We start from the raw sequence: 15,997 nt of genomic DNA on the forward strand, positions 1-15,997 counted from the left end.
ATTTGATGAAATATAGTGATAGATGTTAAAGATCATATAAACGAATGGATGGCACTCACAGCCCTCCTTGAGTCACATTACTATGCCTACTTAGAACCTAGCTGCCCTGCATCATGGCAGGGCAGCAGTTGAACATTATTCTTTATTTATGTTAGGCTTTCCTAGTAAAGGTAGGGCAGATAATAAATCAGCTAAAATTGTTTTTAATCATTGCTTGCTGGAATGATGTGACCTGTCCCATATGTTTATCTTCTAGGTGAAATTGATCTTCAAATTCTCTCCAAAGTTCAGGCTCAATACCCAGGAGTTTGTATCAGCAATGAAGTTGTTGAGCCAAGTGCTGAACAAATTGCCAAATACAAAGGTACCTGTAACTCCTGGTCCTCTACACCAGATCCTATCCCAAAAGACTTAACTCAGATTGTTCCCTTGAATGATTGAAAATATAGTTACTGTGGTATGCTTTTCACAAGCTTATTGGGAGAAGAACTGAATTAGTTCTTGGCAGGCATGACTAAACATCTCAAAATGTGAACAGTGAATAATAAACTCCCTTTTCTATTAACACTTCATCCATTCCCCAGTTGTCATCAATGATTACCTTTTGATGTTTATGCTTAAGTACAGATTCATTCATTGATCCAGAATTATTTAAACCAACCTTAAAGAGCTTATGTTTAGTGGGTTACAGTAAAAGTTCACAAACTTTTCCTGGCAAAGGCCAAATAGTAAATATTTTAGATTCAGAAGGTCAATTCAGTCTCTGTCATAACTAATCAACCTGCCATGTGCCACAAAGGCAGCCAAAAAGAAAAATAGGTAAACTAACAAGCATGGGTGTGTTTGAATAAAACTTTATTTGTAAACACTAAAATTTGAATTTCATATCATTTTCACATATGAATTAGCATCCTTCTTTTGTTTTTTTAAATCATTCAAAAATATAATGATGTGAAACATGAATGGCAGTGACACAAAGTCAGGAAGTAGAACGATATATGTTTTTAGCTTGCGGTTCATACAAAAATAAGTAGCAGGCTAGATATAGTCCCTGGACTGTAGTTTGTCTTCTCCTGAATTATACAAATATATCATCTGTTTCCAATTCACTTTCCATTGATAAAATTCACCAGTTGATTCTTCATTAATACTAAGACAATATAACCTATGTCTGCCCAGGGTTCTTGTAATTATTTCTTCCTGACTCTTTCTTTCACCTCTAATTTCATTAAATACTAGAAAACAAAAAAAGCAGTATGAACTCTCTGGTCTCCCAGACATAAGAAAGAAAAATGTTCTTCCTATCTGTTTGTATACAACATTGATTGCATTAAAATTCTAAATGGAAGTGTTTTCCACATTTGCAATTAAAATTGATGGTGTGTCACCTCTTCTCTGTATTTTAGAGCTTGTAGCCAAGACATCGAACCTCGAGAACGTAAAGTTTGCTTGGCATAAGGAGACATCATCTGAATATCAAAGTAGAATGTTGGAGAAAAAGGAGCTTCAAAAGTGGGACTTCATTCATATGATTCAAGTAAGAAATATGTAATATAATATATACTCAGAAAGAAGACTTTTCAGAATATATATATAATGAATATCTACTATTCTAATTTTTAAAAGGTAAATGAAAATCTTCTGATTTCTAATTTTACAAGTGACCATGATCTGCCCAAATAAAAGATAAAGATGTTTATTATACTAAGATTCTCTTTAACATTCAAAAAACCAGTTTTCTCTAATCAAAATATCTCTACAGTTATCCATTTTTAAAAATGTTGGCTTAATTCTTATTTCTTTTTTGAGATGGGAGTCTCGCTGTGTCATCCAGGCTGGAGTGCGGTGGCATGATCTTAGCTCACTCTAGCCTCAACCTCCTGAGCTTAAGCAATCCTCCCACTGCAGCTTCCTGGTTAGTTGAGACCACAGGTGTGCACCACCACACCCAACTAATTTTTTATTTTTTATAGAGATAGGGTCATACTATGTTGCCCAGGCTGGTCTTGAAATCCTGGGCTCAAGTGATCTTCCCTCCTCAACCTCCAAAAGTGTTGGAATTACAGGTGTGAGCCACTGCACCCAGTCTTTAATTTATTTTTATATCATTGAATGTTTATATAGAGAGATTTGAGAATGATAGCATCATAACATATTCTCTAGTGGCTCTAATGGTTTGGGTGGACCAATGTCCCAGAGTGTTTCTGTAGTGGACATATGGTCGAAGGGGCAGGTTAAATGATGCCTCAGTTCAATAAATTTTTACTTCCATCATCCAGACCCAACAAACTGACTCATACATGTTATAGAAAGGGAGTGACGCAAGAACAAAAAACCAAACATCGCATATTCTCACTCATAGGTGGGAACTGAACAATGAGAACACATGGACACAGGAAGGGGAACATCACACTCTGGGGCCTGTTGTGGGGTGGGGGTAGGGGGGAGGGATAGCATTGGGAGATATACCTAATGCTAGATGACGAGTTAGTGGGTGCAGCGCACCAGCATGGCACATGTATACATATGTAACTAACCTGCACATTGTGCACATGTACCCTAAAACTTAAAGTATAATAATAAAAAAAAAAAAGGAAAGGGAGTGACTATTGAGTAGATAGCATGGGGCTGGATTTCCAGAGATAACTAACATTTCTGAATAGCATAAGGGATGTATGGGTTTTGGAAGTTGGTTACCATCGGGAAATGTACGTATTTTGGCAATACCACTTGATTAACGACAAAACACTGTTTTTCTTCCTGGTCTACAATGATAGTCACCCCAAAAGAATAAAGTTACAAGAAGTCAAAGGAAGAAATACTCCAATTTTGTCATATACAGGCAATTCTATGTCTCTGCTTCTTTAGCTGATGAAATCTTTTGCCTGTCAGGTAGTACTTATTACTGTCCAGGATGCCAAGATATTTCTCTACCAGACTTGCTTTTGTTCCCACTTCCTCACATAACTATTTCATAACTCCCCTGTCTCCTTACTACTCCTGCAATCTCTCCCAGACCATTCGTTCCGAGCCAATGACCTCACTTCATAATGTATAGAGAAAATAGAAACTACCAGATAGAAACTCATTTTTTACCCTCTAACTTTGCAAACATAACTGCATTTGTGCATCATCTCCTTCTTCCATCTTATTGCAAAAACCTCCTCTTATCAAAAACCACTCCCTCTGCTTAACCCTGGATCCCATTCTTTTCTCTGTTATAAATGTTGTGATTTCAGGAATCAGCTTCTCTTTCCTATTTCTCTTAAAACTTCCGTGTTTGTTCCTTCTTTCTTATAACAACTCTGTTTCCCTCTGCATCTCTATCCTGTTCCCCTCTCTCCATCTCTGTCTATGCCCCATTTTTCTGTGCAGCGTCTCTGCCTCTCTATTACTCATTATAGTCCTCACGCTCTCATGATACTTTTACAACCTCACTGTCAATTCAGAAAATTTCACTGTCTTTGAGAAAAATTTAAGGTATCTTCTATGGCCCACTTCCACATTTCTAGCCAGGTCATATCGTAGATTGTTAGCCATCATATTGATTCACTATATTTGGGTACCTGCCTATGGTCCCTGTGGTGGAAAATGTGGAGTGTGGCCCCTAAGGCACCATGAGCCATGCACGGGTCAGGTCCATTTTATTTCATTCATTCATATGAAAGAGGCACAGCTAAAGTACTTTTCCTTTGTGCAATGAATTCTCTGAGGACAGGCTATATGTAATATTGAATTCTTGTCCAACAAAGATGAAGATGAGATATAAGAAGTGTCTGTGGGGTGGGGTCCAAAGATGCAAGCCATGGGGAAAAATTTCCCACTGTCAATGCATAAGTCCAAGCTCTGTGTTGGATGGAAAGGCCTGTATTCACTAGAGATTGATCCAGAATTATTAAAAATGGGTGTCCTGACCCCTAAACACCCTGTGACCAAGCAGATAACCTCATGCTTTATTTAGTCCAACTTCCTACAGAATCCGTCATCATCAGAGGCTGTCACATTTTCTGTGATTTTAAAAAAGCATCTGTGAGCATATGGAGAAGCTAGTGCAAAGGGCTTAATTGTAAAGTAACGTTCCATGAAATGGGGTCTGTTTTTATGGTGCCGGAACCATTTTCTCCCAGAAGAACTGCAATTCACGAATTATAGAATAGGCATAGGATTCATGTCCCCATGTGGAATGGTGACTAAGTGTCTCCAGCTATAAATGTCTGTGCTATGGAAGCCAGAAAGAGTAAATTTAAAACCATTTGACTCTAGTCGAACAAATACCATACTTTTCCATTTCCCCAAATATTTTCTCACATTATTGTTCTATGTCTTCATGCAACGTCTTTAATCTTTAAATTTCTTAAGTGTTTTCTTGGGTAAAAATTCACTCAACTAGAAAATCAAACTTTCTAGGAGTATCTAGCCCAAGCAATAAAGACTTCAACATACAGAAGCAGCTCATTTCTCTTTTTCCTCCTTTCTAGATGCTGTATTATGTAAAAGACATCCCAGCTACCCTGAAATTCTTCCATAGTCTCTTAGGTACCAATGCTAAGATGCTCATTATTGTTGTGTCAGGTAAGTTATTTTCATTCAGCCTGAATTTTAAAATAGCAATAATACACGTATGCATGGATTCCTGTGTTTGAAAGAAGCTTATATATTTTGTCTTCATTGTGAAATTCTTGCCTTGGCCTCTAATCATAGCCAATTAATTTTCACAGTATTGGGGAAGTCATTCACAACAGTTCTCAATTTAGAAGGTATAGTGGAATTAAACATCTGTTTACTTCTTTCTTTTGGGAAAATATGTCTTTGTCTTCTATATATGAATCCTTTTTATATAGCTTAAATTCAACTGACAAAAGATTTTAAATGAGACTAAAAGTAGTAAACATTTATTTTACCTACTTTGTGTCATTTGAGTGTTTCTTTTCCCTCTATGGTGTTTATTAATAAATAAAGGTTAAACTATTTCAGATGTCATCATTTTTAATTGACTTGCATTCTTAGAGCCATGATCAACACTGCTTGCTATAGGTTTTTTCAAATGCCTATCAAAAACAGTTCATTTGTTTTGTTTTGTGTTGGTGTTTTATTTTCCAAGGAGGCATGTGAGCATGTCCAGTTGCTGCCAGGGATTTAGTCAGTATCACACAGAGAACCCAATTAAACATTTTTAGATAATGAAACATTGACATTGCTGAGGACAGCATTTATTACTTCTTTCATTCAGCAATCTTTATGGATTTTCTACCAGTACTTACAGGTGGATTTTAGATACACAGCAGACTCTGTCTTCCTAAGGTTACACCAGACCCCATACTTGAACACCATATGTCACAAACTTGACTTGTTCTTAAATATGAAGAATTGCTTTAAAGATGGCAAGCATGGTTATAGCTTGTAATCCTGGGTTTGACCTTATGTGAAAGTTTGGCAATAGAGAGCTCCCTCTCCTGCAAGGGAACATTTAGATATACTATTTTTATCTCTAGTTAGTTAAAAATACTCATTTATGTGGGAGAGGTCTCATTTCCCATTTAGAAGGGCTTATGGAAACTGGACTCATCCTACTAACCTCTCTCTGAGCTAGTAAAGCACTATAAACTGCATTTAGAATTGCAAAGTAAACTTAGTTATCAACATTGTAGGCAGCCTATTCTTGATGATATTCATCAATCATACAGAAAAAGTATTGTAGACAGAAATAACAATTCATTGAGAAGTCATGTATTTTTTATCTTAGAATATATTTCATCTCAGTGGTAGGTCTAATCTCTTATTTATATTTGGTTTATTCTAACATATTTTCAGAAATTAAGTATCTGAGTACCCAGAAGTTAGCTTTCTGTGAGTATATATTACCAATAAGACAAAGCCAGCCTGAAGTTTAGAAGGGAGCATGAATAGTCCACAAGTAACTGAGAATTGATTAAGTGCCCTTATGGCTACAGTATTCTGCTGGCTGTATCATGAATGAATTAATTGATGATTATTGGCATCAAGAAATTTGAAGACCAAAATAAACCCAATGAAATATGTTGTATGTTAATACATGGTGCAAGAATACTGAGGCACTTCTAGCTATGTGAATTTGGTCTCTGCATCTCAGTTTATTCAAGGGCTATTTCTGGACAACCTTATCTGCATTATATTACATCTTTTCATATATGTGGCTCATAAGTACCATCTGTAAATAAGCATTCATCATAAAAAAATCAAAAGAAAGGGAGTAAAGACTCAAAAATCAGTTAGCTTTTTTTGAAAAGTATTTTTAGTCAAAAATTATTTAACCAAAGTATTTGATGATGGAAATGTTTTACTCACTTTCTCAATATGCAGTTAACAATTCTTCATTACTGCTTATAGCACAGGAGACAGCTGTTCCAAAGAGGAAAACATTGTTAATAGAATGCAACGAATAACACTTGACAGATTATTAAAGAGATTCTGATGATCTCCTTCCTTTACCATATCACTTCTTCTGAGAAGAGATTTACACAGCTATAGCCATCTATTTCTTCCTAAAAGAAAAACCACTTCACAAAAGTAGAAGAAAGATTTCGATATTTTATTTGGGGCTTTCTACGTCTCTCTCTCCTAAGCCTAAGAATGTCTTGGCTTTGTTTGCCTCTATTTGTCAGAATGCTAAGAAAATAAATAAATTAAATATAAGTTAATTTTTTTAAAAACCTACTTTTCCCAATAATGAATACTTTGCAGTGAAAAATAATTCTACCTGAGAAGAGAAATAGAATTGTGAAATATGTTGATCATTGTCATCAATTTAGTAGAACTGGAATGTCCCCAGATTCTCCAGTCCTATCGGCGTGTCATACTTAACTCTTAAACATCCAGAGTAAATGACGGAGCTCTCATTTCAAGTAACTTGGGTAATCCATCCCCTCATCATCACTCCTTTACTCCTGAGGGTTCCTGGGGGTCAGACTTAAATGTTCCTGGTGATTGCCATCCACTGTGTGCTCCAAGTTCAACTTTTGATTTCTTCTCTCCAAATCTTGCATGTGCTGCAGCCGCCCTTTCTCATCTTGTTTCACATTGCCTTAAACATGGACATAGTCCTACCTCCTTCCTTCTCCAAAACACCATTCTTGCTTTTGACAGATTTTGAGACCTGTGGGGGAGAAAGAGGAACAAAGAACATAACTCAACATTAAGGTCCCACCGTGACTCTTTTTCTCACCTTTCTCTTGCTCAATCTGGACACACTTCCGTTGAACCTGCTCTCATAACTTCTCTCAGTCTTCCCTCATATCCTCTTAGTTCAGTGCTAAGATGCCACCTCCTCATTTTCTATTGCAACCCTCTTTTTAAACTTTTATTTTAAGTTCAGGGGTACATCTGAAGGTTTGTCACATAGGTAAACGTGTCCGGGGGGGTTGTTAAACAGATTATTTCATCATCCAGGTATTAAACCCACTACCCAATAATAATCTTTTCTGCTCCTCTTCCTCCCCCCACCCTCCATCCTCAAGTAGACCTCAATGTCTGTTGTTTCCTTCTTTGTGTTCATCAGTTCTCATCATTTAGCTCCCACTTATAATTGAGAACATGCGGTATTTGGTTTTCTGTTTCTGCATTAGTTTTTTAGGCCAATAGCTTCTGGCTCCATCCATGTCCCCAGAAAAGACATGATCTCTTTATTTTTTATGGCTGCATAGTATTCCATAGTGTATATGTATCACATTTTCTTTAACCACTCTGTCACTGAAGGGTTTTTAGGTTGATTCCATGTCTTTGCTACTGTGAATAATCCTGCAATGAACATTTATGTGCATGTGTCTTTATGACAGAATGATTAATATTCCTCTGGGTATATACCCAGTAATGGGTTTCCAAACTATACTATAGGGGGGTACAATAACAAAACAGCACGGTACTGGTACAAAAACAAGCACATAGACCAATGAAACAGAATAGAGAGACCAGAAACAAGGCCGCACACCTACGACCATCTGATCTTTGACAAAGCTGACAAAAACAAGCAATGGGGAAAAGACTTCCTATTCAATAAATGGTGGTGGGATAACTGGCTAGCCATATGCAGAAGATTGAAGCCAGTCTCCTTCCTTATACTATATACAAAAATCAACTCAATGTGGCTTAAAGACTACCTAAAACTATAAAAACCTGGAAGACAACCTAGGCAATACCATCCTGCACATAGGAACAGGTAAAGATTCTGTGACAAAGACACTAAAATCAATAAAAACATTGGCAAATGGCATCTCATTAAACTTAAGAGCTTCTGTACAGCAAAAGAAACTATCAATAGAATAAACAGACAACCTACGGAATGGTAGAAAATATTTGCATAGTACGCATTTGACGAAGGTCTAATATCCATCATCTATAAGGAACTTAATTGTTTACAAGAGAGAAACAACCCCATTAAAACGTGGGCAAAGGACATGAATAAACAATTCTCAAAAGAAGACAGAGATGTGGCCAAGAAGCATTTGAAAAAAAGCTCAACATCACTGATCATTAGTGAAATGAAAATCAAAACCACAATGAGATACCATCTCATACCAGTCAGAATGACTATTTATTAAAAAGACAAAAAATAACAGATGCTGATGAGGTTGTGGAGTAAAAGGAACACATACATTGTTGGTGAGAGTGTAAAGTAGTTCAACCACTGTGGAAAGCAGTATGGCAATTTCTTAGAGAGCTAAAAGCAGAATTACCAGTTGACCCAGCAACCCTCTTATAGAGTAGTTTAAATCCCTTTTGTTCTATTTCTATCACCTAGATAAACCTGTGCACACATGAACTTGTCTTAACAACAACACATTTCCCTGAGATAAATTGTTTTGCCCCCCTCAGTGTATGATGAGGATGATGGTAGTTTCCTATTTAAAAAAATAGCAATATTTGCTTTGTTGTATTAACATACCCAATAGAAATATATTGGTCAGCTTTTGGAAAAATAGATCAAGTCTAGTTTCCAACATTGGAAACAAATTTGATCACAAGAAATTTCCAATCAGACATTTTCATATCGATGTCAGTGAACACACATAGGAATGATCCACAAAATTACTACTCATTGTTTTCTTTCAATGATGTAGCTTCAAATCCCTATCTGCTAGACTAGTCAGTGGAAAGAAAACAAGTTTGAGAAACCTCATCAGCCGAGGTGTTCCATCTACATCCCTCCTTACCCCTGTTTAGGAACCACTGCCTAGCTTGCCTTCTCCACCAGAGCTGTAATTCTTTAAACCCCATTTTTCGTTTACTCAACAGATTGAAACATTTCCTAAAGTTGAATATTGACCCAGAACTTGGAATGTCTATACCACATTGGTTTACACTAAGTTCTGTTTTTATTAAGATTCTTTGGGTCACTTTCTCAATGGAATTTGCCTCATAATTACCTAAAAGGGAAGATGCTTCTGTGTATGTTCATTTGTTTCAGGGTAATATTGTCATCCATAGCTGCTCTCCAATGCACAAAACTGAGTACTCATGGTATATAGGGAGGCATATAGGGAGATTCATCTCTGTTCCTAGATCTTTGTAAAGACTTTGGCACAGAGACAATACTCAGTAAATATGTTTTAATTGAACTGAATAATTGTTTATTATTTCTGCCTTATGATATCAGAACTACAATAAGCTCTGAATATACATCCAAAAAAAGAGAATATATTTCAGCTAAAACTGACTTGACGAAATCAGAGAATACAGGAAGTTCTGGATATTTGCAGATGGAGTTTAATAAATAGGAATAAAAGGCTCAATAAAAAAGACACACACACACACACACACACACAGCAAATGGAAGCAGCCAGACAAAAGCAATAAAGAACAAACAACTAAAACTATTTGTGTATTTTTAGGGAAAGAAAAAGAAATTGAAATCAGAATTAAATGACAACATTTACTGGTCAGCTTATGGAAATATATGTTGCTTCATGGAAATCAGCCTTTCCTCTGTGTTTCTAAATATCCATTACAGAATTACCCCAACTCAAGAGACAGTCATTTAGTGATAACTAGTAGAAGTTCCTGATAATGGAGATGAAAGAAATTTGATTTGGGGGTAAAAAAGAAGAGACATAAGAACAAGAGAGTTGGATTTCTTTAAAAAATGTGGAGTATCCCACACTAAAATGGTATCAAAGAAAAGTTTTTTTTCTGCAAATGTGATAGCCAAGCATCAATTGGGAGGGTTGCTGTTTAAAAGGCAGCCTGTCTGGTTAAGGGAGATGAGCCAGAAGGAGATCACTGAAGCTTTCTGTCTGTCCTCTCCTTACCTGAGTAAGGAAGGAGGCAAATCATTGTGTGTTATTTTTAGTGCAGTGAGAAAAAGAAAATCTGGTTTATATCATGTTGAAAACAAAAGTAACACCATATGTTGTGCCCACCGAGAGCCATTATGATAATGCATTAGTCGGGAAGTGCATAATTGCTCAGCTCAGAAATGGCACCGAGTCACAGCACTGACACCAGCAAATTTTCTGCAATTAGTGTTTGGTTCTTTTTTCTCTGCCAGGTTAAAAATAATAATAATGATGATAACAGAGCCTCTCTTCAACCACTGAAATGCTGATTTTCTTGTAATGTCTTGTTTGCCGGCAAACTCTTATTTAGTAAGACAATCCACTGTCTTTGGAATAAAAGATTTTTAAATAAATACTCACAACCCTCATTTATTTTCATTGAACAGAGGTTTTATTCTTTCTGCTTCATTCCAATTCCACCTTCTCCTAGAGTATATCCTGCAGTTACCTCTCCCTCTTCTGAAATATAAGTAGAACATCAATTATCCTAGGCTATTTATTATTTAGCCTATTATTCGTCTTGGTTCATCTCTTGAGTTAAATTAAATCTGGGAACTTTAGCTTAATCCATGCATGAGAGCCAAGGGTCTTTGAGCATTCTATAATCTTATGCAGAACTGTGTGGGTATGTATTGTTTGTGCATTTTTCCGGAGAGTCAGTTACTCTCACTAGATCATAAAGGGGACTTGGGAACCAAAAGTATCTCAAGACATTTAATCCTAGAAGCACAAAGAAAGTATAAGTTGTCTCTTATATTGCTTTTGCCAAATCCAGTTTAACACTTCAGTAACGTTAACTATTGTGTCATGGTTCTAAGGGTCTTTACTTTATTAACTCAGTGAATCCTTGTAGCAGTCTATAAATGGATTATATTATCACCCCTGTTTTACAGATGATAAAACTGAGACACAGGTTCATAAAGTTGGTAAGAAGGAAAGCCAGGCTTCATACTCAGGCAGTTGGGTTTTAGAGACCATGCTCTTTATTACTGCTCTGTACTGACTGTATATGTAATATGCATGTATTAGAAGGCCCATAAATAGAAACTCATTATTATTATTATAGATTTCTGAATAGCAGGCTTGCTTTTTTAGTCTCAAGATTGCAATCAGTGGAAATACACTAGCAAACTAATTCATGTATTTTATAAGCACTTATTACACATCTTTCATGTGCGTACCATTACACAATAATTCACTTAAATTATCTCATGTAATGCTTGTAGTTGCATTCAAGGTAAGTTTGATAATCCCCATTTTACAGATGAGGAAATTTAAGTTCTGAGAGGCTAGATAACAAGCCTCATCTCATTCATAAAGTATCAGAAGAAGAGTTCAGCTCATGTTTGTCTCCCTAAGGTATTCCGTAGCTTCTCTGCAGGGCTAGAATTTCAATTTAATACTACAAACATTGCTAAAAGGTCTTCTAAACTTGGGGACAAGATTTATAGAAATCCCCCTAGTTATTGTCAGTCCAAGGCAGCATCTTTTTTTATATAGAGATGAGAGTAAAAAATCATTGATTTGAGTATATCACCATTTACTGTGCTCTTTCTTTCCATTTTAATTTTCACTGTTAAAGATTCTTGTCTGAATTCCAGACTAACAACTACCTTCCTCATATCACCACCTGAATGTCCAGTAGGTATCTCAAATCTATATTCCTGAAACCAGAGGCCTGATGATACAAAACTGCTCATCTTCATTCTTCTCTCCAACAATGGCAATTCTGTCTTCTCAGGCGCCCTCACAGAAATTACTGGGGTCATCACTGATTCTTTCTTTTTACCCATATCCTACATCCAAATTGTTGGCGAGCCCTGTTGGATCTCGGAGTATAACACATAAAAACTCCCACCACTTCTCTTCACCTCCCAGCTCACTGGTCTGTGGGACCCACCCCCACCTATCCCCCAGGTGATTACAGTAGCCTTCTCGCTGTTCTCCCCACCTCTGCCCTTATGCTCCAGTACTCTCTTCCCATCGGTGAGGCCAGGGTGACCTTATTAAATGTATATTGAGTCATTCTAATGTGCTGTTCCATACAGAAACCATGTTTTAGTAGTGAAATTGAAACTGAAATTAATTTAAATGAATGAAACTTAAAATTCAGGTCTTCAGTAACACTTGAAACTCAAGTCCTAAGCCACCTTTCAAGTGCTCCATAGCAACAAGTGGTGAGTGACAATCCTGCTGGACAATGCAGATATCAAACGTGTCCATTGGTTCAGAAAATTCTATCAGACAGCATTACAGTGGTTTCCCATTGGGCCCCAAGTGATCTGGTTCCTTCATCCACTCCCCACCCCTAATCTCTCCAACCTCATCTCTTTCCCCTCTGCCCTCACTCATTCAGCTCCAATTTCACTGGCTTCCTGGCTAGTTCTTTAATGGGCCAAGTATCATCCTGTATTCAGGTCCTTTGCAGCTGCTCATCTCTCTCCTGGAGTCATCTTCCCCCTGATATCTCCATGTCTTGCTGTCAGGTCTCTGCTCAAATGTCAGGTTATTAGACAGACTCTGCGACCACCCTAGTTAAAACAGCAGCCCATCAAAGTCTTTAACCCTCTTAGCATTTACTCAGATTACTTTTTCATTTAGCATTTATCACCATATATTTACTTATTTTTCTCTCTCCTCCTGTACTCCTTGAAATATGAGCTGCACAAAGGACAAGATTATTATTTTGTTCTATTCTAAGCATCTAGTGTACTTTCTGGCAGACTGCAAATGAAAGAAAGAATAAATGAAAGCATGACTTGTGTTTTATTGCACAGGAAGCAGTGGCTGGGACAAGCTGTGGAAAAAGTACGGATCACACTTTCCCCAGGATGACCTCTGCCAGTATATCACATCAGATGACCTCACTCAGATGCTGGACAACCTAGGGCTTAAGTATGAGTGCTATGACCTTTTGTCCACCATGGATATATCTGACTGCTTTATTGATGGTAATGAAAATGGAGACCTGCTTTGGGATTTTTTGACTGAAACCTGCAACTTTAATGCCACAGCACCACCTGATCTCAGAGCAGAGCTTGGGAAAGATCTACAAGAGCCTGAATTTAGTGCTAAGAAAGAGGGGAAGGTTCTTTTTAATAATACTCTGAGTTTCATAGTGATTGAGGCATAACTATCAATCACAAAAGTATATTCAAAAATTATATTTTGAACAACTCGAATCACTCATTTATTTCCATATTAAAATCACAAACTCATCCATTAATGTAGATAAAGCACTGTTTGGATATGAGATGTAGCAAATTCCAAGACATTATTGGACTTCCATTTGGAATCATATGGGATACTGCTGGTCTTATCCTGTCCCTCCTCCAGGTAGAGAGACCACATGCAGGCTTAACATAACATAAGCTAGAAAAATTAGACGACTGAATTTCTATGGCATATTGATAATAAAATTCATTCCATTTTCTGATTGTCTGAAATTTTCTAGAATACTAATAAAATACATACTATAGATTCCTTATTAGCGAAGTATGCACTAATCAATACTTTGAACACAAAGCCTGTGTTACTGATTTGGCCGTTTTGTGAAGAAACATTTATCTTTGTACGTTCTTCTATTGTGCTTTCTATCTTATTTTTATTAATTTGTAAGAGTAAGCACCTTTAGAATATTAAAAATTAATTCTTTATCACGTGTTGTCATTTCTTCCCATTGTGTTTTCTCTTGTAATTTTATCTGTGAATTAATAGCTTTTTGTTTGTCTTTTTGATATACTGAAGTTTTCTATTATATTCAGCCAGATTTTTTTTTAAGTCTGGGCTTCTGATACATTTTAAAAGACCTTCTAAAACCAAGGTTTTAGAATACTAACATTTTATCAAAATAATATTATAGCTTTGCTTTTTTAAAAAAATGAAATCTTTAATATGTTTGAAATTTAGATAAGTATAAACAGTGAGAACAAACTGTTTCCCCTCAAAATAATAGCCAGATGTATAAACAAAATTTATTGAAGAACAAAAAAACACAAAACTAAACCTGTTCTAGCTTAAAATGCACCTTTTACCAGATTTCTAGGAATTGGGTAAATGCAAGGTTCTAGAAAACCTTCAATGCATTTTGATACTTTATAGTTTCTTATGTCACTCTCAAGAACTCCTATAAGACCAAGAGTCATCTTTGGACTGTAGGATTTCAGGGGGGTTTTGAAAACAAATTTGATGTTTCTTATTTTTAATAATAACCCTCTGTTATTTTTGACATAAACAGTACATTTAATAATTAATAAATAAATATTTTAAGTATGCAAATAATTAGTACTCCCTGTCACAAACAAAACAAAAGTAAGGTTTTACTAAACAGCTCATGAGCCCTCATTCTGCCAGTGAGGAAGCCTTCAAACCCGTGTGATACTCACTCTTTCATGCAATAGGGCTTCCATGTAATGTTGCCGTATAATCACTTTAAAAAGTTAAACGACCCATCTCAATCACCTAGTTTATCCCCAGGGAATACACCGGCATAGAGAGCCTATTTACACTAATAAACTACCAAGCTTTGTTGTTCATAATAAGTAAAATGGACTTGCATTGCTCTCTTTTTTGGACAACTTCATCAATGCTTTTTGAATTATATGTTTCAACAAATGAAACGACAGTTATCCAATCAGATTCCTGAACATGAACACTGAACCATTAATCATACTGATATGTACTACTGACAAAGGAAATCTGTGAGGCACACATGATTGATGGGTATGGGGCCATGAAGACCTTGAAGAGCTTCACCAGAACTATGGAAATCAAGACTTTACAGAGTCTTTTGTATAAAGCACACGTGCAAAAACAAACAAAATTAGAACTAACAATGCTATTGAAAGATACAAAAGAATTGCAGTCCATAGATTGGTGTTTGTAAATATGGCCTTTTTCTCATCCTTATTAAACCCTTAGTATACAAGGATAAATAAATTCTCACCTGTTTAATTTTAGTGCAATTGAAACACACAAGCGTTTTTAAAGAGAGAAATTCCCATGAAAACCTACTAGTTAGCAATGGGAAATTGTATAAATTCAAGGGATAAACCTATCCCTGTTTTCTTCTTGCACAGTATGATAATACCAAAATTTGGGACAGTCACATACTGACTTTTCAGATTTGTTCTTGTGTTTCAGAAAAAAGTGCTCAGCATGAATTTGGAATGTTGTTTTATGTATCGTTGTGGATCTCTCAGTGTTTAACATGGTGCCTTGCATATGGTAAATGCTAAGTAAAGGGGGATCAATGAATTATTTCCTTCTCAAACATTTATCTTATACCTTGTGTGTTCATATTATTATTATAAACAGAGCTCAAGAAACCCAATAAAGTTATGTGTTGCCAGTGTAAACCTTAACTTATTTAGGACTCTTTCAGACACTTTTTTGCATGTATTGTTGGGGCATATTGCCAAAACCCAAAGAGAAAGCGTGATGTGGAGCACAGCATTTTAGGGCTTGATATTTGCTTATTATAAAAATTGGTGACTTTTTTATGGCCCTGCCATTCTGGGCCATAAAAGTTAAGTAATTTCTAATGCACATCCATAAAAAGAGATGCAAGGGCCATAGGAGAATACTAGATCTTAAGTCTGTGGAACTGCACAGACCCAAATGTATATTGAATGTATTTTAAATGTTTGTTTAATGAGAATAGCTGGCACATAATACTTTATTATTGAAAT

At 36.2% G+C, this 15,997-nt stretch overlaps 1 protein-coding gene across 1 annotated transcript in view; it reads left to right on the forward strand.

Annotated features, from left to right (window-relative positions):
- Positions 1 to 15,674, forward strand: part of HNMT (histamine N-methyltransferase) — a 52,767-nt gene extending 37,093 nt beyond the window's left edge. The window contains exons 3-6 of the mRNA XM_004032604.5: positions 257 to 364; positions 1,407 to 1,537; positions 4,479 to 4,572; positions 13,085 to 15,674. Coding sequence (XP_004032652.1) covers positions 257 to 364; positions 1,407 to 1,537; positions 4,479 to 4,572; positions 13,085 to 13,440 — 689 coding nt within the window. The 3' untranslated portion in view covers positions 13,441 to 15,674. The remainder of the gene's footprint in view (positions 1 to 256; positions 365 to 1,406; positions 1,538 to 4,478; positions 4,573 to 13,084) is intronic.
- Positions 15,675 to 15,997: the final 323 nt, after the last annotated feature.

This window comes from Gorilla gorilla, chromosome 11 (genome assembly GCF_029281585.2).
Source record: "Gorilla gorilla gorilla isolate KB3781 chromosome 11, NHGRI_mGorGor1-v2.1_pri, whole genome shotgun sequence".
Classification (NCBI taxonomy): Eukaryota; Metazoa; Chordata; class Mammalia; order Primates; family Hominidae; genus Gorilla; species Gorilla gorilla.